The 21,923-nt window shown below is 40.1% G+C and overlaps 3 protein-coding genes across 4 annotated transcripts; 2 read left to right on the forward strand and 1 right to left on the reverse strand.

Moving 5' to 3' along the window:
* The first annotated feature begins 238 nt into the window (after positions 1–238).
* On the forward strand, positions 239–6,359 carry spata1 (spermatogenesis associated 1). Its single transcript, XM_046048934.1, has 12 exons — positions 239–685; positions 835–941; positions 1,590–1,707; positions 1,915–1,968; positions 2,346–2,739; positions 3,311–3,476; positions 3,624–3,684; positions 3,969–4,086; positions 4,180–4,305; positions 4,417–4,592; positions 4,946–5,044; positions 6,094–6,359. The coding sequence occupies exons 1-12, from the start codon at positions 626–628 to the stop codon at positions 6,241–6,243; spliced, it is 1,629 nt and encodes a 542-aa protein (XP_045904890.1). The 5' UTR covers positions 239–625; the 3' UTR covers positions 6,244–6,359.
* A 228-nt stretch (positions 6,360–6,587) lies between these two features.
* ctbs (chitobiase, di-N-acetyl-) lies at positions 6,588–10,413 on the reverse strand. 2 transcript variants are annotated; one of them, XM_046048935.1, is made up of 7 exons: positions 10,195–10,413; positions 9,351–9,489; positions 8,884–9,092; positions 8,505–8,676; positions 8,291–8,388; positions 7,356–7,517; positions 6,588–7,055 (listed from the first exon to the last, which is right to left on the reverse strand). In XM_046048935.1, exons 1-7 carry the CDS (start codon positions 10,309–10,311, stop codon positions 6,867–6,869), a joined length of 1,086 nt encoding a protein of 361 aa, XP_045904891.1. In that variant the 5' UTR covers positions 10,312–10,413; the 3' UTR covers positions 6,588–6,866. The 2 variants fall into 2 exon arrangements, with proteins under 2 accessions (XP_045904891.1, XP_045904892.1); XM_046048936.1 differs by having other exon boundaries at positions 8,884–9,102; positions 10,195–10,332.
* Positions 10,414–12,498: 2,085 nt separating this feature from the next.
* LOC123970720 (vitellogenin-2-like) lies at positions 12,499–21,703 on the forward strand. Its single transcript, XM_046048939.1, is given in 33 exon segments — positions 12,499–12,562; positions 13,010–13,030; positions 13,171–13,322; positions 13,441–13,692; positions 13,785–13,946; positions 14,036–14,184; positions 14,293–14,700; positions 14,783–14,948; positions 15,039–15,164; positions 15,253–15,471; positions 15,576–15,793; positions 15,886–15,983; positions 16,070–16,194; positions 16,493–16,594; positions 16,706–16,825; positions 16,931–17,117; positions 17,208–17,301; positions 17,390–17,575; positions 17,679–17,829; positions 17,911–18,124; positions 18,218–18,717; positions 18,800–18,844; positions 18,928–18,996; positions 19,084–19,290; positions 19,375–19,517; positions 19,785–19,923; positions 20,027–20,156; positions 20,244–20,427; positions 20,534–20,628; positions 20,729–20,823; positions 20,926–21,091; positions 21,226–21,387; positions 21,495–21,703. Coding segments are annotated over 33 exon segments (5,238 nt in total). The 5' UTR covers positions 12,499–12,522; the 3' UTR covers positions 21,608–21,703.
* The last annotated feature ends 220 nt before the right edge of the window (positions 21,704–21,923 follow it).

Raw genomic sequence — 21,923 nt, forward strand, 5'->3', positions numbered from 1 at the left:
GCCCCTTTTGTAATTATGAAATTGACTGAATTATTTCAAAGATTCAGAGCAATGCAAGCGAAATATATAGTTTTCACATTATTTGCGCTTTGGTTCCTTTATTTACCAAAATTAGTCGTATACTTCAGCGTTTTCATCGAGTGTTGTGATGTTTGGTCGCTCTTAATCTGGCACCAAAAACATTACTGGTCTTTCTTCGGGTACAATGTCTTGCTTAACTTAATATTTTGACAATTACGACAATGTCAAGTGCACGCGAGAGCAGCATCAAATCAATGTATATTGCGACCTCTTGTGGTGAAAATGCATCGTGACACTGATGTGATGTGATAACCAGGCATTCAGGAAAATCTCGGACAGCTCTAGACATAAAACACCGTTATCAATATTATATGTACCTTTTACGAAATTACAGGTCGTGTAAGCTGCTTCCTTCTGCAGCAGTTGTCTTCATCAGCACCAGAGCAACCACTGCTGGCACTCTCATAAAAGAAACTCCACTGACTGTTCCTTGGCAGTCCACGCCTTCACAGCGCGACAAAAAAACACAACAAGGCTTCCTGCGAATAAACCTAACGGACATCTCCTTTTCTGCTGCTGCTCTTTATGCTGAGCTGGACTGACAATGGAGCTGTCTTGTGAGTCAGTGAGATATCTTGAGGACAGAAGACCGGCCAGTTGCAAGGTATGAGGGAATGAATGCATCATAAGTCATTATGCACAAGAATTTGAATATTTTAGAGTGAACTAAAATGGGGTTACTTATAGCCAATTTACTCTCACCGACTTAAAATTCCAATATGCACTCTGAATGTGATGTTTTTGTGTGTTTAGTTTTTGGAGCTCCATGTACTGTATGTGCCAGAAGACCAGTGGAATGTGAAGCTCAACAAAGTCCCTGCTGAAGCCATAGAGAGCTTCATATCTGCAGGCTTCATCAGGTGAAACTGCTGGAAATGCTGAATTTAATCAAACCCAGAAGAGGATAAGACTTTTTACTACTTGCATTGCAGTGTGGTTTCACACATGCAAAGGCTCTACATATGCTGTAAAGATATATATATAAAAATACAGATCTCAGCATTGTTGCATTGATTAGAAATATTTGTTATCAGATAATCCAGTGGTGTGAAGTATTCCAGTTCCTCATATGGAAAAAAATGGTATATCAAATTCAAAAATGTTCCTATGATTTAACATAAATTCACTGAGGTAAAGGAGTAATAAAATGAAACTCTTAGACTATAAAATCTCACAATAGGTGTAAGTATGTTAAAGTGACAGTACAGCACATGAGTAAATGCACTTTTGTTCTTTGTTACTTTCCACCTGTGTCATACTTGCTTTTAAAGCTTTAAAAATTTAAATTTTTTTATTCCCGCAAATACTAAATTTCCCCCCTTGATTTACTCACTCACACTGTGACAGGTAACTAAAATCCACTGAAACCCAGACTAGGAACTAGTTTTTATCTGGGTTTCCTCGTGTGTTGTCAAATCGCAAAAGTATTGTGATAAATATCCATTACAACCTCATACATATGTTGTTCAGTTCTCTGAAAATCTACTTTTTCATCACTGTGATGCCAGGGTTTATCCCGATATCACCCTGAAAACTCTGAGGAGCGAGCTGGGAGCTCTTCTTGGCACAGAGAGGGGCATCGACAAATTCTCCTTCCTGAAATGTGTGGGCCGCAGTCTGGCACTGGTGAGTGCAGCTGGCTGTTAACTGTGGATTTCTATAGCTGGTTGTGTTTCACCGGACAGACAGTAGAGAGCAACAATGCTGACAGTTTGATTAACAAGTTCACTATTCAAGCTGCTGCACTAAAGGGTGTAAATTGTGTGTGTCTGTGTGAGCACACTGTTTTTACTGCCATACCTCTTACAACAACCAAATTCTTTCCTATTACAGGTCAAGAGCAAACAGGAGGGGGATCTGAAAGTGAAAACGTTCGCTCCACCGTATGTATGTAGAATCCATGTTCCATATTGGTGTTTAAGTTTTCTTCCCCCTTAAAATTGGTGACTTTTTTCTTTCGCGTACTTTCACTTAAGTCCAACAAAATAACATTTTCTTTATTTTTAGTGAGATTTTGCCTTTTCATGTTTTAAAAATATCCCAACATGCGCTTGTCCTCTCAGTCACAGAAGGTGGGTTACAAATAAATGTTGTTGCCATGTTTATCCTTTAAAAAAAGAAGATGAACTGTTTGATCTAGTCTAATTAGTGTCTCGTCCTGACGCTCTGCATTATTTGGTGTTCTTCAGAGGTCAATACTACTTAATCTACTTCATTATGTACCAGTTAAGCTCCACTAATGTCTTGTCGTCACCTGTCGGCAGGCCCCACAGCCAGAGCTTTACCTGCTGCCCGCTGTGGAGACGGACAGCAGTGTTTGCTCCCAGTCTCTCAACCCAGACACCAGCAGCAGCTCCCCAGACCTACAGACCTATTACCACCCTCCCAAGACGTGCAGCCTGCCAGCAGGAACAAAGGAGCCTGTTAAATTCCCCCTCATCCCCCAGTGTTCCCATCAGCCACCTCCCACCCCCAGCCTGGAAGAGGAGGAGGAGGAGGAGGAGGAGGAGGAGCAGGAGAGCTATAGTTCTTCAGAGGTAGAAGAAGAAAATGAAGAGGAGGGTCTCTCTTCCAACAGGTTAGAGTGGGCGGAGCAGGAATGTTGTCAACGGCAGCCTCAGGATCCGAGGGCACAACAGCCAGTTTCACAGAATAAAGGTACAATATATAACAATTTTCTCTGCAACAAAGAATGAATGCAAAGAAAGCTGTACAAATGTGCAGCCTAACACTTTCATTTAAGGGGCTACCTACTGTGGAAATGGCATCTTGCCCAAAATCTGTTCTTGCGCAGTTATCCCATGTGATGAAAGTGCAGCTTTCTGTAACCTCAAACAAAGTGCTGCTGACGGATCTTGTCACTCATCTCTCCCATGTTTGCTGCCTAAATATCCTTTTGGCAATTGGAAAAATGGAAAGGGCAAATCAGCCATGTCTCATGCTACATAATATCCTCATCTTCACTGAAAAGCCCATTTCAGGCAAACAGACAAATAAGGAAAACAGAGAAAAAACATGATCTGTAACAAAGTTTTTATTTGCTAAATACGAAAAAATAAGTATATTGTAGCTTTGAAAATGACACGTTGGCATTTTAACTAGTCACTTTTTGCATTGAAGGTTTGTCCATTGCCCGTGTCTCAGCAATGACATTTTTAGCCCTTTTTGAAACTAATCTTCTGGATCTCACATCACTGTACTAAGCTATTCAGTTGCTATATATCTACAGTTCTACAACGGCATGAGGCCGATTCAGCTCAGGTGAAGGAGTCGCCAGAGAAAGAGGAAACCTCAAGAAAGAAGAAAAAGACGCACAGACAGAGCAGAGTGCCCAGAGATTCAGCAGTGGCCCCATCTCCGGAGGACAGAGATTCAGGCTTCTCCGTCACAGATGGGTACTGTCAGAGACGTTTTATAGAGCCTATAAGGACTTTGGTACTGTGCAACTAGCACACCAAGCTGAAGCATTACTGAGTGCCACATTTGCACTCTGCACTGAATACTACTACTGCTGGTTGTTCTAACTGTGTGTCTGTTTGCAGGCTCGAGAAATCAAAAGATGCACATGCACTGAAGTCCATCAGGATTAAACCAACAAATGGCGTAATGTATAGTATTACATCATTTCCCTGCATGTTTTTGACAAAACCTTAACCTGTCTTCGTCAGTCTTTGTTCTTGAGTGTAAACCTGAGAAAGATTTTACAGGGCTTTTAAAACAAGCAGGTGTCCAGTTTATTAGGCGCAGTGATTAGTTCAAATTACACTGCCAGCAGGTGGGCTAGTGGCTTGTGTGTGAGGAAGTGAACCAAGAACTGTAACACAGAAAGTCCATGAAAATCCATTCAAATGAAGACTCACGTTGTCGTATTTATTGCTTGTTTTAAGGTGACAGAAAGTCCAGCGGAGTTGTCCCGGCCTGTTCGGTGTACCTCTCCACCTCCAGGTCTAGACTTGGCCACGGTCACTCAAAAAACAGCTGCCTCGCTCGTCTTTCATACAAACAGTAAGCCGTCCACTTAGCTCAAATACCAAGATTTAATTATCATTCTCTTTCTTTTTTTTTTTTAACACAACTGATATGGTTCTTCTGTGTTAGGAGAGGAACTGATCGAGGAAATCAAGCTGGTGAGGGAGGAGAGAAAGCAGCTGGAGTGGATGAGGCAAGAGTTGCTAAGAAAGGGGAAAGATTTGTTGGCTCAAAACAGACATCGCAGGAACCAAGGTGAGCAGTTGTCAATAGAGGAAAAAGTTGTTAATTCCTATATTTTTGAATGGAAGTCAAATTTGTTGGAAGTAAATTCTGTTGCTGCTTTTCTTCCTCTTCAACGTAAAGCGCGGGATAGCTGGAAGAAGAAATATTTTGAAACCAAGAAGGCCACAGCGCCGTTGGAGGAAAACCTGAGAAACCTACGACAAGAGTTGGAGACATTTTACAACAAACTCTTGCACCAGCTCCAGGCCAGAGACAACAGAGGGAAGCCAAGACGACAGGGCAGATCGTCCATAAAGGTAAAAGTGAATTTATCTTGATTTTATGTGCTGAGTTGTCCGTTTTGTCTAATACTAAAATGTAGGCAAATTCTGTATTTGGGTCAATCATTTCTAAAGATTTATTAACTGTCTTAAGTAGATTAACTTCAAATCTCGTATAGTTTCAAAACAATCTGCATACACCGAGTGATATGTTGACTTGCCAATATAAGATTGCTGCAGCATATTGTTTTTTATTTTATTTAATTACTTTGAAGCACAATAGCAAAGCCCTGGAAGTGGAACACCTGTGCTTTCCCTTGTGCCCTCCTTTTTTTTTTTTTTTTTTAAGCTATAAAAGTCATGTGACAAGTGACTTAATGAAATTTCAGAATGAGCTCATCATTCAGATCATGACAGAGAGCCATGAGATTGATAACCTGAAGAGGAAGGTAGAGGATGCCAAGATGAAGCTGGTGACAGAGATAAAGGTAACTGATCTGGTATGAATCTCTCCCAACTGTTTCTAGAACATATAAACAAAAGTAGCTGTTGTACAACAAAGGATGTTGATAACTAGTTGGTCAAGAGACATATCTGGAAAAAATCTTGTACCACACATTTGTGTCCCTTTTCAACATCCTACAAATATTGATATTTGTGCTTACACGCACACTGGAAAGTGCTATTTAATTTAAAACAAATTACATACTGTGCTTTAAGAACAACATTTGAAATCATCACTAGGGCTGGGCAATATGGCCAAAAATGTTATCATGATAAACAATTTCATATCATTCGATATTAATTATCACGATAAATGTCCAGTCATTATTTCTTTAAAGTTTAAAAGCTGATTTTTGCTCCTGAGTGAAAGTTGAAGAAACCAGATGGATAATTGTGGTTTTACACTTTTCTTTGTGGTCAGAATATGACAAACACTTGTTGCCAAACAGTGGATCACTTCACAAATCTGACGTAGAACATTCAAAACAATTATGATAAAAATCTTTTATCAACAAATATGCATGTGTAAAATTAACAAAAAAAACAAATTAACAAAATAACTATCTTAATAGAAAAATTAAGTTCAAATTCATTTGTGACTTAAATGAATTGAATCAAACATTTATTGAACATATACTATATTGTCAGTGAGGAAAATTATATTGCGATAATTATCAATGTTTTCTAATTGCCCAGCCCAGATCATCACTAGTGAGGACTAAAGAGCAATCCGCATATTTGAACAATAAATAAATAATTATTTGATTATTATTAAGCCCTATATCCATTTTGCTACTTACATGTCAAAATAGAATTTTTTTTATATAGCCCAAAATTACACTGCACAATCTCATCTAATAAGCAGAGCTTAACACTGTCTACACAAATGCACATTTTATTTAAAGAAACCCTGCACCACTGTGATAATGCACAAATCTTAAAGTTAAATGAGTTCCATTGTTCTTGTTTGAAGGCCTTGTATTGAAAAAATTGTATTAACAACCCATGTTTTTTTTCATGAACGATGGCATAGTTGAGGAAACAAGCGGCCACAGAGCTGAGGGCCCTAAAGGCTGAGTTGGCACAGAAGAAGAGCCAGTCCTCTCATCCTGGTCTCACAGCCTCTCTAGGTTTTGGAAACACCACAAGGGACGGACCACACGCTCAAAGCACCGCCATCTAATTTAGCATACACAGAACTGTGAACAAGACTGTTGGCGGGCTTTAACTGTGCTGGGACAGATGGATTGTGTTAAATGTATGAGTAACTGAAAACGTATTAAAGTGTTGATTTTTTTATGTTTTGATTTTATGCCGTTGGCTTTTCTACAAGGCTTACTATTTTATACCTGAGATTTGTATATTTGTGGTGTTGCTTTACTGAATTTTATTATTACTCCATGTGCTGTTTGTATTCACAGTGTTAATTCTGTTGACTTCTCTTCTCAAGCGTACTTTTCTCAGGTGCTGTAAGCTCGTTGCTAAAGGAAGAAAGCTAATACTAAAATGTTTATGTAACTTCAATGATTCACAGATCCGAAAATGTTTTACTTATGAAAAATATAAAGTGCACAGATCTCAGTAAGCTCTATATCGGTCAATCAAAAACACTGTGATTGTGTGTGTGCCATATTTAAAAGATTGGTTCTTTTACAGAGAATTACAGTTATGTCAGTTAGCACAGAGGAATGTCTGAGATGTAACTACATTCAAAGACAACAGCAATACGAGGGTTATATTGACTTAGCAACAAACAGTGGGCTCAGGGGTGACTGGATTTCTGCAGCAGTGTTAAGTGTGTCCCAGCTAGCATCCTAAGAGAGCATTCCACATCATTGCGGTCTCCTGCCTGGCAACCAGTTCATCGCCGTAGTCCAAGATGTTGCCGTTCCACATGCCAATGCCCCTCAAACTTCTAGCTTTCACAAAGTCTGCCTTGGGACAAATACTCTGTGGGTCGTCATACCAAACCTGATGAATCCGTCCTCCCTGGTCCTGAGGGGGAAAAATGCAGATAAGACAATAATGTGAGAAGTGATGATGGCACCATCTTGTGGTGTGAGAAGACTTTTAGAACCAACAAGCAGGGATTCGGCGGGAATGTTTTATTGCTGTTCTGTTTTGTTTGGGAAGTGACACTGTGGTAGCTCGGGTGGGCACTCTAGATAAACAGCCCTTGCCTAAAACGCCCGTTGAGTCGTAATTTATTATGACTGGAAGAGGTGAAGCAAGTCAAGCTCAAACTCCAAATTAAAGCAGAACTAAGACTTAAACTAGAAAATAAAGACAATGTACCTTGTAGTTGAAGTAAGGAGCCTGCTGCTCGTTGTCCCAGAGCCTGCCGGATATTGAGATGTTGACCTGTTTCATGATCCACTTGTATGTTTTCTGTTTTCCAGCTGCATCGCTGCACGGGGCTCCACGGAAAGGAACTTTGGCTATAGAACATATTCCCTCCTGGTATGAGAGAAGACATTATTAAGGGGTATCTGTGTTTGCAGACAAAACACTATATAACAACTGCAACAATAGTATAAACAAAGAAGAGCAGTTTCATGTTTTGCCTTCAAAAACATTTTCCAGGATGGTAAAAAATATACTTAAAGAAAGACCATGAATCACAGGGAAAATGATGAGTTAAATACTTAAACTTGAGCTTTATAATTTCACTGTGAATATTTTAATCGTATCCATACATCCATCCATTCATCCTTATCCACTTATCCGGGGTCGGGTCGCGGACCCGTATCATTATCTGATATTTAAGGTAAGACAATTGAAAGTGATTTACATAATGCATTGAAGGCTGGTGTTAATTTGTTTCTTATTGTCAACAAAACCCATAAAAGTACCAACGCAATGTTTAGTGTGTCTCTTTCTAACATCTCTGCACTGTAGTTGTAAGCCTTTTATTTCTACTAAAGGAATTAACTGGGCACTCATTCATGGTCAGCCTAACCCATCCTGAGGTGGACATGAATCACTGCACTAAATTTCACAGCAATCCATCCAATAGTAAGCGTTTCACTTAGACCCACAAAAGTCAAGCACATGGTGGCGCTAGAGGAAAAGTCAGGGGATCACCAAAATCAGTACGATTTCTTAAGGACCATTCCTAGAAACATGCCGCTATCATGGCTTAAAATGTAGAATATTACCAGACTTATTTGTTCAAAACATTCAACAACCACCATTTCAACTGTGTAGCTTTTTAATGAAAAATATCTTACCTGGGAGAGGTTTAGGCATGGGTAGTCATAGCCGTACCATGGCACCCCCATCACTAGCTTCTTCGGATCAATCTTCAGATTCAAATACTGGTCGTACGCTTGAAAAGAAAGAAAACAGGCATTTCATTTGGTGGTGATGAGAAGTTATTAATTAACAAGAAATGAACAAGTTTTGATTTACTCTCATTCATTACTAAACAACGGGACAACAAACCATCCAGTGTTTGAGAGAGTGGGGCATTTGCCATTGCAATACAGTCCCCCACGATTTGGCTCTGTTCATCGTAGGACATCACAAACAGCAGATCACAGGATTCAGCAATGGTGACATAATCGTAGCAGCGCTTGTCGATACATTTCGGTGACCAGGCAACGTCAAATGAGACCTAGAGATCAGGATAAGGCACATATGAGTGGGTTGAATTTGAGACCACGCAGGGTTAGGGAAGGCTTAAAGCACTTCATTCATTCATTTTCTTGCCTAGTTAATTCCTACTGAGGCCTTGCCAGAATTCATCAGGAAAAAGACAAAGGCGGGGCTAGCCCAAGCTACATGTTTTTATTGGAGAACATTGTCAAAACATTGTCTTCACCTGGGAACCTGGGATCTCCCTGTGGAAGGCCTCAGTGGTCTCTGTGACCAGGTCTGTCAAAGCATGGTATTCTGGCGAGCCCTCCTCCACTGCTTGTTCAATGTCGATGTTGATCCCATCCATAAATTGACTCTTGGCCAAGTTGACCTTCTCTGTTATCCAAGCCGTCCTGTTTTCTTGGTCCACAATATGGGAGAGGGGAACGTCACCTTTCCCCACCAACAAGGAAAGATAGAGATGGACATAATTACAAGGACAATGGGTCGACGAACTGTTGACAGCAGGTGCGAGAAGTAGGGCCAAAATTGAAAAAATATGCCGGGAATTGGTTACAAAAATGAACCTCTACATGTACGGTAGGTACTGTAAGTCTAGCCTTTGACCTTTGTAAAAAAAAAAAGACAGGACAAACGGACTAACTGAACCACATCAATTCATGCAGCAGTGAGGAGAGACATTTACTCTACCTTTGAGTACAACCCGTGCTCCCTTGGAGTGAGCGTAACACATGAGTTCAGCATCATATTTCCCAAACGTTGCCACAGTGGTCACCATGCTCCAGTTGTAGGACTTCCATGTCTTTCCACCCACGTCAAACACAAACACCTGAAAGAAACACAGAGACCGCACAGACACACAACTGTAAGATGAACTGCTCCTATCCCACTCATTTTGCTTTGAGCACCTCTCTTAATCCTACCCCAACAATTGTGTCCTTAACTCCAGATGATTAGGAACAAAGCAGGGCTGAGGTTAGACTTGTGTGACTGCAAAATATTTTTCCCCACTGGGAGCTCTGCTTACAATGGGGCTACAACTAAACATTTTCCTGTAACTTGTAAAGTGTAATGAAATGTGTGTACTGCAGATGTTTCATTTGTCTGCCATAAAAACTAAAGTAAAATTTTTTGATTTATCCATAACTTTATGTATGTCAGGCTACAATCAGTTCATAGGTGCAGATGCCAGTTTAAAGCATTACATTTTATAGACTTCCATCGTATTTTATTACAGCCATAGCCATTATGTAAGACGTTTGTGATATGTTTGTAAAATAATCCCCCCCAACTTCCTTCAGTTTACAACGAACTGTAAATTGTAAGTAGGAAATACTTTCTTTTTTTTAGCCTGTATAAAATAATTACCGGTATTTATTAATTTGCAGGAGCTCTAAAATGATGAGCAGTTTAAACACTAAACGATCAATAATGTGCTGGAGATGTCATGTGCTGCGGGTGGTGGAGGTTCAACGCCACCGTGTTGTTAAGTCGTGTTTTCAACAACAACAGTAACGTATTTGACGTTTACTACCTCAAAGTCTCTCTCCTCACGGATCTGTTGACAGAGCTCCGGTCTCTCGCACGGACAGACTGTAGCACTGCAGACCAGCGCTATCGACGACAAGAACAACAGGGAGAAAGAGGACATTTTTCTGGAATAGGAGGAAGTTTAAACTGAATGAAGTCTGTCCAGTCGGACTCTGAGCTGTCAGCAAATCAAAGTTCTCGCGTCACTTGTGTACGGAGGCTGAGGTGGTACAAACTTCATCAGGTTGGTGGCAGAGAGCCATTTTAGGGCTGTCCTGGATGTTGAGCTGACCTAAAGTTTCATGAATATGATGCAAGTGGTGACATAAACAAACAAAAGTGCTCTGATGCCAACAAGGCTATTTTGCTAACCTTAATAATTTTAATTTCACTAGCCTGTATTAATTCCACTTTTGCTGAGGTGGGATGGGCATCAACATTTTTGACTTCTGAAGGGGGGCGTGACAGAAAAAGTTTGAGAACCACTGTCTGACAACTATAGTTAGTAGTTACATAACCAAAACTGAACTTCCCAGCAGTATATCAGATTGATTTAATAATTATTATATGCAGCCCTATATAAAATAGTTAAAAATGAGATCCACCTCAATCAACTCCAAGAATATAAAGTATAACTTTAGGTATCCTATATACACTCAAAGGGGCCATTTTACCTCATTTACTTCTTTAAGTGTTGATACATTTGCCTGAGAATACTTGCATACTTTTACTTAGGTAATATTTTCAATACAGGGCTTTAACTGGTAATTGGGTGTTTTCATAGTGTGTTATTGGTAGGCTACTTTTACTTCAGTAAATAATCTGAATAGCTGCTGACTGTTATTTAGTCATTCGTCACAGAGTTTTTAAAATCTCTGATTACACGTACATGGCACCTCGCTTTCTATAAAATCATGCAGCTGCATATTGAATATAATGTTCAACTTTCCACTAATTTAACCAAAGCATCAGCATGTTTTAATTCATCAATCCAGACCATGCCGTGGCCAATATGTTTTAAGACATATTTCTTACATACTGTACTGAAGGGATAGAAAAAGCTCTCATATGGAGGTTAAATCCTCCATCTGTTTTATAGCTTTTCAATTTCTCTACTTATATCGTATATCTATTAAATATGCATACTTCCAGTAAAGTAAGAAAATACTTAGAACACTGCTGTGGGGATAACAATTCAGAAGAAAATGCTTTAACCAGTCAGAATATTTGTATTTATAGATTAAAGAGTAAATGCTTTCAAAAAGCAGCAACAATTTAACCATCTAACCATTGCACAGTGTGAGCAATTGCATTTAACTATTCTATATTTTAATTTCTCATCATATTTTGCTGGACATTTGGTAGGATCATTTGAAAATGTGTGTTTATGTAAATGTGTGATGTTGTGATGAATTTTCATTTGATTGACTTGATTTTAATACAAGTTTATTTTCTATTAGAAGATTTTGAAACATTGTTACAAAGAAAGTTAAGTAAACATATGTTGGATTGATTCAACAGTTCAAGTTGACAAAATTACAGGTCAGGACATAATGACATTTTATTGAAAGACTGGAACATTCAGATGTTTATGCAATTGAAGTCATTCATTTTATTGAAAGACTGGAACATTCAGATGTTTATGCAATTGAAGTCATTCATTTCATTTTTGAAATTATTTTATTGCACTATAATGCTTTTTTTCTGTTAATAATTCATCATTAATAAGTCATTGGATCTTTTAAAACTATAACAGCTTAATTTTGGCCACTCATTTTAAGACATGTAAATTCCATTTTTTGATATTGTTGTGTAGTAAAATGTATATAGGTTAAATATTTATAGACATTTACATTTATTCATATAGCTGACACTTTTATCCAAAGCGACTTACAATTGCTATATATATCAGAGGTTGCACGCATCTGGAGCAACGATGGGTTAAGGGTCTTGCTCAGGGACACATTGGTGGGTGTCATGGTGGGGAAATGAACCTGGGTCTCTCACATCAAAGGCATGTGTCTTATCCATTGCTCCATCACCACTCCATTATAGGTAAATTATAAATGTGTAATCTGTTTAGGACAGAAAACATCTGTGAATTTGGAACATCAGGTTGTTTGTGCCAGGAAAAAGTCAGGTTGAGACAACTTGTTGCATCTGTGACATTCTTCATTCGTGTTTTACTCTGTTTGTCTAATCTAGATGGTCAGGGCATGGTAACATCAATGATAATGAAAGCTGATATTTAGTTAATGATTCATTTCACACCATCAGCAAAAAGTGGCTTTATAAGGAAGCCCCTGGATGCAGTTGTTCACATTCACCAGCCATGAAGGTGCTTGTGCTAGTTCTCACCGTGGCCCTTGCGGGTGAGTACATCTTTATGCATTTTGAACTAAACAAACTTATTTATTTAATTTTATTTAACTTCATTAATTTTCTGAAAGTGTTGCTTGTTGTAAAATGAGATAATAGCACTGTCATGTAGATGAGTACTGGGTTGCAATTTGACAATGACATTGTGTTTTAACAGGATAAAATTAACAAAATATATCAAATGATGACTCAAAAGAACTGGGATTTAAAAGAACTACTACTGCACTTGCGGACATTGTAATGTAGTTGATATATAACCAAGAAAATTAGTTTTATTAATTCTTTAGTTTTACAAACTGCCAGTTAAATACATTTTGAAAAAAAATGCCACACATAGTATAAGTTTTTCCTTTTTCTTTATAAGTTCATAGTTCAAGTTTTTCACATATCTTGTTTGTCCTTTATAAATACCAAAATAATATTTTATTCCTATTTTGTAGCGGGGAGCCAAGTCAATTTAGGTAAGTTGTCTTTTACTTTAAAAATGGAATTTTACAGTTTAAAAACTATAGGAAGTGTAAATATAGGAAGTTTCTGTTTCTCTAATTTGTATTGAAATGCAAATGCATTCACTAGGTTGTTTTTTGACTATTTTTTGCAGCCCCTGAATTTGATAACGGAAAGACCTACATCTATAAATATGAAGCAGTGCTTTTGGGTGGCCTGCCTGAGAACGGTCTGGCACGGGCTGGAATGAAAATCCGCAGCAAAGTCTGGATCGGTGCAGAGACTGCCAACACCTTCATGCTGAAGGTAAAGGATACAATTTATTTATGACTAATAACAAATGAAGTAGAACAATGTTTTTTCTCTGTGGCTTACAAACAATCAAGTTTTCACAATTAATTCAAACTGTCACTCTTCCTTACAGCTTGTGGACCCTGAAATCTTTGAGTACAGTGGCATCTGGCCCAAAGATGCTTTCGTTCCAGCCACCAAGCTCACCGAGGCCCTGGCTGCTCAGCTCTCGACACCCGTGAAGTTTGAGTATTCCAGTGGTGTGGTTGGCAGAGTGTTTGCACCGGATGGCATCTCTGCAACTGTGCTGAATATCCACAGGGGAATCATCAACATCTTCCAGTTGAACATCAAGAAGACTCAGAACGTCTATGAGCTGCAAGAGGTACAAATAACTCATTTTCATTTAGTCCCATCCACAATATGCCGCAATACTTAAGGTGACAAACTGTATATTTGTATTTTTTTGTGAACTAGCCTGGAGCTCAAGGTGTGTGCAAGACCCAATACGTCATCAGTGAGGATGCAGAGGCTGACCGCATCATGCTGACTAAAACCAAAGACCTGAACAACTGCCACGAGAGAATTATTAAGGACATTGGGTTGGCTTACACAGAAAGATGTGCAGAGTGTGACGCTGTAAGTGCAAATTCTCTCTCACACTCTAATACAGTACAGTCCTGGAGGCTGCTGGTGTGATGATATATTGTGGGTCTCCTTTAATACAGAGAGGAAAGATCCTGAAGGGAGCGGCTGCTTATAATTACGTCATGAAGCCAGCAGCATCAGGTGCTCTGATTTTGGAGGCAACTGCTACTGAGATCGTCCAGTTCTCACCTTTAAACATCATGAACGGCGCTGCCCAGATGGAGTCTAAGTATGTGGATTCAAGTAAAAAGAAGAGAGCAATAATACTGGCGTAAGCTCTAATCTCAGCACAAAATGTCACAATGCAGATTGATGTAGTGCTTATGTATATTCACAGGCAAATCCTGACCTTTATGAATGTCGAGAAGACCCCAATTGAGCCCATCAGAGCGGAATATATTCACCGCAACTCGCTTCAGTATGAGTTTGGCAGTGAGATTTTCCAGACACCCGTCCAGCTTTTGAGGATCACCAATGCCGAGGCTCAGGTACTTCAGGGAAAACACCATCTCAAATCAGATTTTTGTTGAACTGATCCTGTAGCAGCAACACACTTTAACATGGGAAATATTTTTGTTTCCTCCCAGATTGTTGAGATCCTGAACCACCTGGTGACCTTCAATGTGGCCAAGGTCCATGAAGACGCTCCTCTGAAGTTTATTGAGCTCATCCAGCTGCTGCGTGTGGCCAGATATGAGAGTATTAAGGCCCTGTGGGCTCAGTTCAAAGTTAGACCCGATCACAGGTAAGTGCAACTTACATTCAGAAAACAGCCATGAAAAGACATGACATGTATAATATACTAATATGACATTTCTCTTTCCCAGGCACTGGATCCTGAATGCTGTCCCTGCCATTGGTAATCATGTTGCGCTGAGGTTCATCAAGGAGCACTTCCTCGCTGGTGAGCTATCTTTTGCTGAAACTGCTCAAGCCCTGCTGGCATCTGTTCACATGGTGACAGCCGACTTGGAGGCCATCAAGCACGCTGAGGCAAGTCAACGCTAAAAGATTTCTTGAGCAATTTGTAATAATGTGACAACTGCGACACATAATCAGTTCTTTATTTTCACCACTCCTCAGGCTCTGACTGTGCACGACAAGATCCAAGAAAACCCAGTGCTGCGTGAGATTGTTATGCTGGGCTATGGCACTCTGGTTGCTAAACACTGTGCAGAGAACCCAGCTTGCCCAGCTGAGCTTGTGAGGGTATGTATCGTTTGTATATGTGTATTATTTAACTAAAATTCAGTTATATGACATCAGTGACATAAATGTTCTTCTGTTCCTCCCACAGCCCATCCATGAACGTGCTGTCCAGGCTGTCTCCAGCAGTAACTATGAGGAGCTCATTGTCACTCTCAAAGTTCTGGGTAATGCTGGACATCCGGCCAGCCTTAAGCCAATCATGAAGCTGCTGCCCAGCTTCAGTAGTGCTGCTGCTGATATGCCAATCAGAGTTCACATTGATGCTGTTCTGGCTCTGAGGAACATTGCTAAGAAGGAGCCCAAGACTGTAAGCCTTAATTTTCTAATTCCTTCCATTACTAAGAGTGAATAAACTTAAGACGTATTTTCTTATGAGCAGTTTTATTTATAACATTCATATTTGTGAATTAGGTCCAGGAAGTGGCTGTTCAGCTATTCATGGACAAGGCTCTCCATCCAGAGCTCCGTATGGTTGCAGCTATCGTGCTGTTTGAGACCAGGTTGCCCATGGGTTTGGTGACTACTGTTGCCGATGCCATCTTGAGAGAAACAAACTTGCAGATTGCTAGCTTTGTGTACTCTTACATGAAGGCCATGACCAGGAACACCGCTCCCGACTTTGCCTCTGTGTAAGAACTTAATATTTCCTTTTCACATTCTTTTGTTATTTAAACATGTCAGCACTTACGATTCTCATATTATTTTAATGTTCTACGTTCAGTGCTGCTGCCTGTAATGTTGCTGTCAAGATCCTCAGCCCCAAATTCGACAGACTGAGCAACCGCTTCAGCAGAGCTTTCTATTTCAATGCCTACCACAGTAAGAGCATAACAGAATAATAATTTGGGATCAAGGATTTCAAATTAAAACATGTGGTTTGACGATTCTCGTATTTTGCCCTGCAGACCCCTGGATGATAGGTGCGGCTGCCAGCGCCTTCTATGTTAATGATGCTGCAACTGTTTTGCCAAGAGCCATCGTGGCCAAAGCTCGCACCTACATGGCAGGAGCTTATGCAGATGTATTGGAGGTATGACAGTCATGTCTTACACACTTGTGCATCCCATTCTTATACACCTTTGCACAATGGACAGTGTCATATCAACAAAAAGATGGAAATGCAGCTTGCCTTTGGAATTAATATCTACATCTCAGACTGTTTATCAATGCCAAGAGAAGGCTACATGAACATTAGACATACTTTTTCAAAATGGTAATTCTGCTACAAACACGCTTGGTTATTATGGCTTTACAGACTTTGCATATTATATTTTTAGTTTATTTTAAAAACACTTACCCATCCAATGCTTTGTTGTCTTTTTTTCCAGATTGGAGTGAGAAGTGAGGGAATCCAGGAGGCCCTTTTGAAAAACCGTGAAGCTCCTGAGAATGCTGACAGAATCACCAAGATGAGACAAGTTATGAAGGCTGTAAGTTTTTGGGATTGTACCGATGCTTAAATTACTTTTTAAGAATGATGTAGTGAAAGCACATTTTATTTATAGGACTGTGTTTAATTTACTGTTTTCTTTCTCGCACAGGTTTCTGAGTGGAGGGCTCATCCTTCAAGCCAGCCCCTGGCCTCTATGCATGTGAAATTCTTTGGACAGGAAATAGCATTTGCCAACTTTGACAAAGCCATTGTTGATCAAATTATTGAGGTATAACATCTTCTACTGTACAAATGTAGAATGTAAAAATACCTTTATTATAAACTGAATATCTAATGTCTTTTTATTATTTTTATTTTAATTTTATGTTTATAGTTTGCCAGTGGTCCAGCAATTCACACTTATGGGAAAGAGGTTTTGGATACTCTGCTGTCTGGTTTCACAATCAATTATGCTAAACCAATGCTGGTTGCTGAGATTCGTCGCATCTTTCCCACCACTGTTGGTCTGCCCATGGAGATCAGTTTCTATACTTCTGCAGTGGCTGTTGCAGCTATTGAATGTAAGTTCCGTTGGTATAGCTTAACTATTGTTGATTTGAGAACATTAGTGATACATTATAGTGATACTGAAAATGTGTTGTTTTTCATAGTCCAAGCAACTGTGACACCACCTTTGCCCGAGAATTTCCATGTTGCCCAGCTTCTGAAGTCTGATATCAACATTAGGGCTGCTATTGCACCAAGGTAATCCAGTTCTAGCTTACTTGAAAGCTCAAAAAATTTATTTGTGGAGATAACCCTTTTAAAGTTGATTTATTTCTGTCCCTTACAGTGTTGCCATGCATACCTACGCATTTATGGGAGTGAATACTGATTTCCTCCAGGCTGCACTGATGTCAAAAGCCAAAGTTTACACAATTGTTCCTGCAAAGATGGAAGCAAGAATTGATGTCATTAAGGGCAACTTCAAGCTTCAGTTCCTTCCTGTTCAAGGCATCGATAAGATTGGATCTGCACTGTATGTACTTTTCCTTGTCACCGAGTGACACCTATCACCCTGTTTTGTAATTTTGTTTTCTTAAAATAATTTTTCCTTTCTGATGTTACCATGCCCTGACCAGTGTTGAGACTGTTGCTGTTGCAAGGAACGTAGAAGACCTCGCAGCTGCCAAATCCACACCAATTATTCCAGCTGAAGTTGCAGCGCGGGTGTCAAGCGAGACCTTTACTTCAAAGATTTCTAGGGTAGCATCCTCTCTGGGCATTGCCTCGGTGAGTTTGATTCACTGATCACCTTTTCGAATATCTACCCTGTTCCAAATGAATGTGGTGACCTCTGTTGTGGTTTTACAGTCAGAATCAGCTGAAATTCGAGCCGACCTGCCAAGCAACATTGCCAGGAAACTTAAAGTCCCCTATGCCATCAAGGAGAAAATATGTGCTGCAATTAAAACCTTTGGAATCAAGGCATGTGCTAAGACTGAATCTCGCAACGCTGCCTTCATCAGGGACTGCCCACTCTACGCCATGATTGGAAAACATTCTGTCAATGTTGAGGTTGCTCCAGGCAAGTGAAATAAATGACATTAAATTAGTGATATAAGTCATTTTGTAAGAAATTGATAAAAATTTGCGTATCTATTAATTTATTTGGTTGCAGCTGCTGGACCAGTCATCGAGAAGATTGAAATTGAGATTCAGGTTGGAGATAAAGCAGCTGAAAAGATCATCAGAGTGATTAACATGAGCGGGGAAGACGACCAGCTCGAGGACAAGAATGTCCTGATGAAACTCAAGAAAATCCTGGTTCCTCGTGTGAAGAACAGCACAACATCTTCTTCCAGTTCCAGCAGCTCCAGCAGCTCCAGTTCAAGCAGCTCATCCTCCTCCTCATCTTCCACCCGTAAAGTTATTAGTCTCATCAACAGGAGCTCCAGCAGCTCCTCCTCATCTTCCGGCCGCAAAGATATTACTCTCATCAACAGGAGCTCCAGCAGCTCCTCCTCATCTTCCGGCCGCAAAGATATTACTCTCATCAACAGGAGCTCCAGCAGCTCCTCCTCATCTTCCGGCCGCAAAGATATTACTCTCATCAACAGGAGCTCCAGCTCCAGCCAGTCCAGCGCCTCCTCATCCAGCTCCAGCGAGGAGCAGTCAAAGGTGAGATAGCTCTTCCTCCGAACATGTAAGAAAATAAAATAAAATTGGTGTAGGAATGAATCTACTCCTGTTTGTGTTGCAGAAAAAACAGTATGAGATGAAGTTTACCAAGAGCCATGTCCACCAGGTAACTATCAGATTGTTTCATAAAGAGCAGCAGCCACATCATGTTCTCTTGAGCAGGCTAAATGTATGGTTTCTTGTTCGCAGCATGCCCTCTCCACAGGTCGTGTCAACAGCAAGAGCAGTGCCTACAGCTTTGAAGCCATCTACAATAAGGTCAGTCATTACACCAAGCCATTTACAGTCTCTTTTATTTAGTGGAAACAACTTTCATTAATATCAGTTTCTGGTTTGCATTTTAAGGCCAGGTACCTCGCTAATACTGTCACTCCTGCCATGACCATTCTCATCCGTGCTGTGAGAGCCGACCACAAGTTACAGGGATACCAGATTGCAGCTTACTTAGACAAAGCTACTGCAAGACTGCAGGTCATTTTTGCCAACCTGGCTGAGGATGACAATTGGAGACTCTGTGCCGATGGTGTGATGCTGAGCAACCACAAGCTGATGGTAAAAACTTTGATTTAGTGACATGAATTGAGATGGCAACAGTTGTGTGATGCTTGAGATTTCAATGATTTAATTTTATCTTAGGCCAAGATTGCCTGGGGCATTGAGTGCAAACAATATGAGACTGAGATCAGAGCTGAGACTGGTGTCGTGGGTCAAGAGCCGGCATTCCGCTTGAAGATTTCTTGGGACAAACTTCCAAAATGCATGAAGCGCTACGCTAAGGAGTAATGTCACAAACTGATATAGATTCAAAATTTTCATCTGTTTTATAAAAACCTGCAAAACAAAGTAATAAATTCCTACAAATATTCTCTTCAACTAGCTTTATGTGAAATTTCAGTAATAGACGTGTGTGGGAATTCATTACTTTCTTTTAATGAGATTTCATTTTCAAACACACCTACCTATCAGGTGCGCATTTGACAACACTCAGTTTGACATTTATCAAAACCTAGAACCCTAAAAATAACCTTAACTTTATGTTTGCCCAGGCTTTCTAGGTACATTTTGCGCAGTGCTACAGAGATGGGTGTAAGCCAGGCAAGGGGCAGGAATGTTCGTAATCAGGTCATACTGACTATGGCTGCTGCTTCTGAGACAAGCCTGAATGTTGTGCTGAAGACACCAAAGGTGTGGATTTATTGCCCATTATTTACACAATACTGTATCATACTTTGTCACCCTTACTTTGTTTATATGCAGTCTTCATAACCATTTTGATATAATACTACAGATGACCATTTACCAACTTGGTGTGGGTATCCCTGTTTCTCTGCCACTGGGAAACACGGCTTCTGAGCTGCAAGCCTACCAGAACAACTTGGCTGACAAGATCACCTACATGATCAGCAAGGCTAATGCAGGTGAAAACATTTTAAAAGAACAGGTTTTACTGAATAGTCAGGCTGATCAGTAAATGGCTAACTCACTGATACATTTTCCCACTCCAGCTGAGTGTGCCATGGTCAAAGACACACTGACCACATTCAACAACAGGAAATACAAGATGCAGCTGCCCCACTCTTGCTACCAGGTTTTGGCTCAGGATTGCACCCCAGAACTTAAATTCATAGTTTTGCTGAAGAGAGACCAATCACAGGAGCAGAACCATATCAATGTGAAGATCGCAAACATGTAAATACAAATAGTATTTATCTGATAATTGTGAGAATTGACAGAGAAAAAGACTGGAGATCAAGAAATTAACTATAATTCATGTATTTCAATTGTTTTTCAACAGCGATGTTGACCTGTATCCCAGGGACAGTGAAATTGTGGTGAAGGTTAATGGAGTAGAAATCCCCACCAGCAACCTGCCATATCAGCATCCCGGAGGTTTTTTTATCTTGTTAATTAACATTTAACTGCCATGTTAAATTATTACATTTGTTGAATGTTAAAAACTCACATATTTACACGTCTGCATTCATTCTAGGCAAAATTCAGATCAGACAGAGTGAGATGGGCGTTGCTCTCTATGCTCCCAGCCTTGGTCTTCAGGAGGTCTACTTTGATATGAATACACTGAGGGTGATATAACAAATCCAATCTTTTCTATGACATCTTTTCTATGACTTCGATTAAAAGTTTTATTAATCTTCACAACTTGGAACTCTTTGGGTTTATTTTCAGGTTAAAGTTGTGGACTGGATGAAAGGACAGACTTGTGGACTCTGTGGAAAGGCTGACGGCGAAATCAGACAGGAGTACCGCACACCCAACAAACGCCTGACCAAGAGTGCAGTCAGTCACGCCCATTCCTGGGTTCTGTCTGGAAAGAGCTGCCGTGATGCCTCTGGTAATACTTACAGTACCTGCATCACTTTTCTCTATAAGCATATCATTTATACTCAGGTATTTTAATAAATTACATCTGTCTAGAATCCATAAATATAAGATTATTATTTATAGTGCTTACCCAACTTTTTCCAGAATGTTACATGAAGCTTGAATCTGTGAAGTTGGAGAAGCAGATGAACCTCTATGGCCAGGAGTCCAAATGCTACTCTGTTGAGCCTGTGCTGCGCTGCCTGCCCGGCTGCATACCAGTGAGGACAACCACCGTCACTGTTGGCTTCCACTGCCTGCCTGCTGGTGAGTCTGCAAGAAATCCCAGCCGGTCCACAAAACTGATAATATACTTCTATCTTGTTATCTTGTACAGTGCCTGACGGCTTTACCCTCTGTCCAATTTTTTGCAGATTCTAACCTGAACCGCTCTATGGGTCTGAGCAGAATCTATGAGAAGAGTCCTGAGGTGAGGGAATCAACAGAGGCCCACCTGGCCTGTCGCTGCACCGCTCAGTGCACTTAATCTCATTGCCTTAATACTTTTGTCCTTGTTTCATGCGAGTACTGTTGATTACTTTGTTTGAACTGTAAATTTCAATAAATTGCTGAAGCATGTGAATGATGTGTTGTCTGAAATTCTTTACAAATGAATTGAACCCAGGTCTTGCACACCAAAGACATGTATCTTATCCACTGCTCCACCATGCACCCCCTATGACTGTAAGAGTGTATGACTAACTCTTAAGTGGCAGTCTTAAAACTGATTCACGACGCTTTTGTGCCGCAAAAAGGATTTTGGATGACTACAAGGCAAGGACCAATCACTGAATAGATTTCCT

This window comes from Micropterus dolomieu, linkage group LG05 (assembly GCF_021292245.1).
Source record: "Micropterus dolomieu isolate WLL.071019.BEF.003 ecotype Adirondacks linkage group LG05, ASM2129224v1, whole genome shotgun sequence".
Lineage (NCBI taxonomy): Eukaryota > Metazoa > Chordata > Actinopteri > Centrarchiformes > Centrarchidae > Micropterus > Micropterus dolomieu.

Coding starts and splice junctions, on each gene's coding strand:
- ctbs (XM_046048935.1), bottom strand. CDS start 10,311: ATGTCCTCTTTCTCCCTGTTGTTCTTGTCGTCGATAGCGCTGGTCTGC. Junction 9,490..10,194: donor GTGAGGAGAGAGACTTTGAG/GTAGTAAACGTC, acceptor TGTTTCTTTCAG/GTGTTTGTGTTTGACGTGGG. Junction 8,677..8,883: donor GGGAGATCCCAGGTTCCCAG/GTGAAGACAATG, acceptor CCTGATCTCTAG/GTCTCATTTGACGTTGCCTG.
- spata1 (XM_046048934.1), top strand. CDS start 626: ATGGAGCTGTCTTGTGAGTCAGTGAGATATCTTGAGGACAGAAGACCG. Junction 1,708..1,914: donor TGGGCCGCAGTCTGGCACTG/GTGAGTGCAGCT, acceptor TTCCTATTACAG/GTCAAGAGCAAACAGGAGGG. Junction 3,685..3,968: donor GGATTAAACCAACAAATGGC/GTAATGTATAGT, acceptor GCTTGTTTTAAG/GTGACAGAAAGTCCAGCGGA.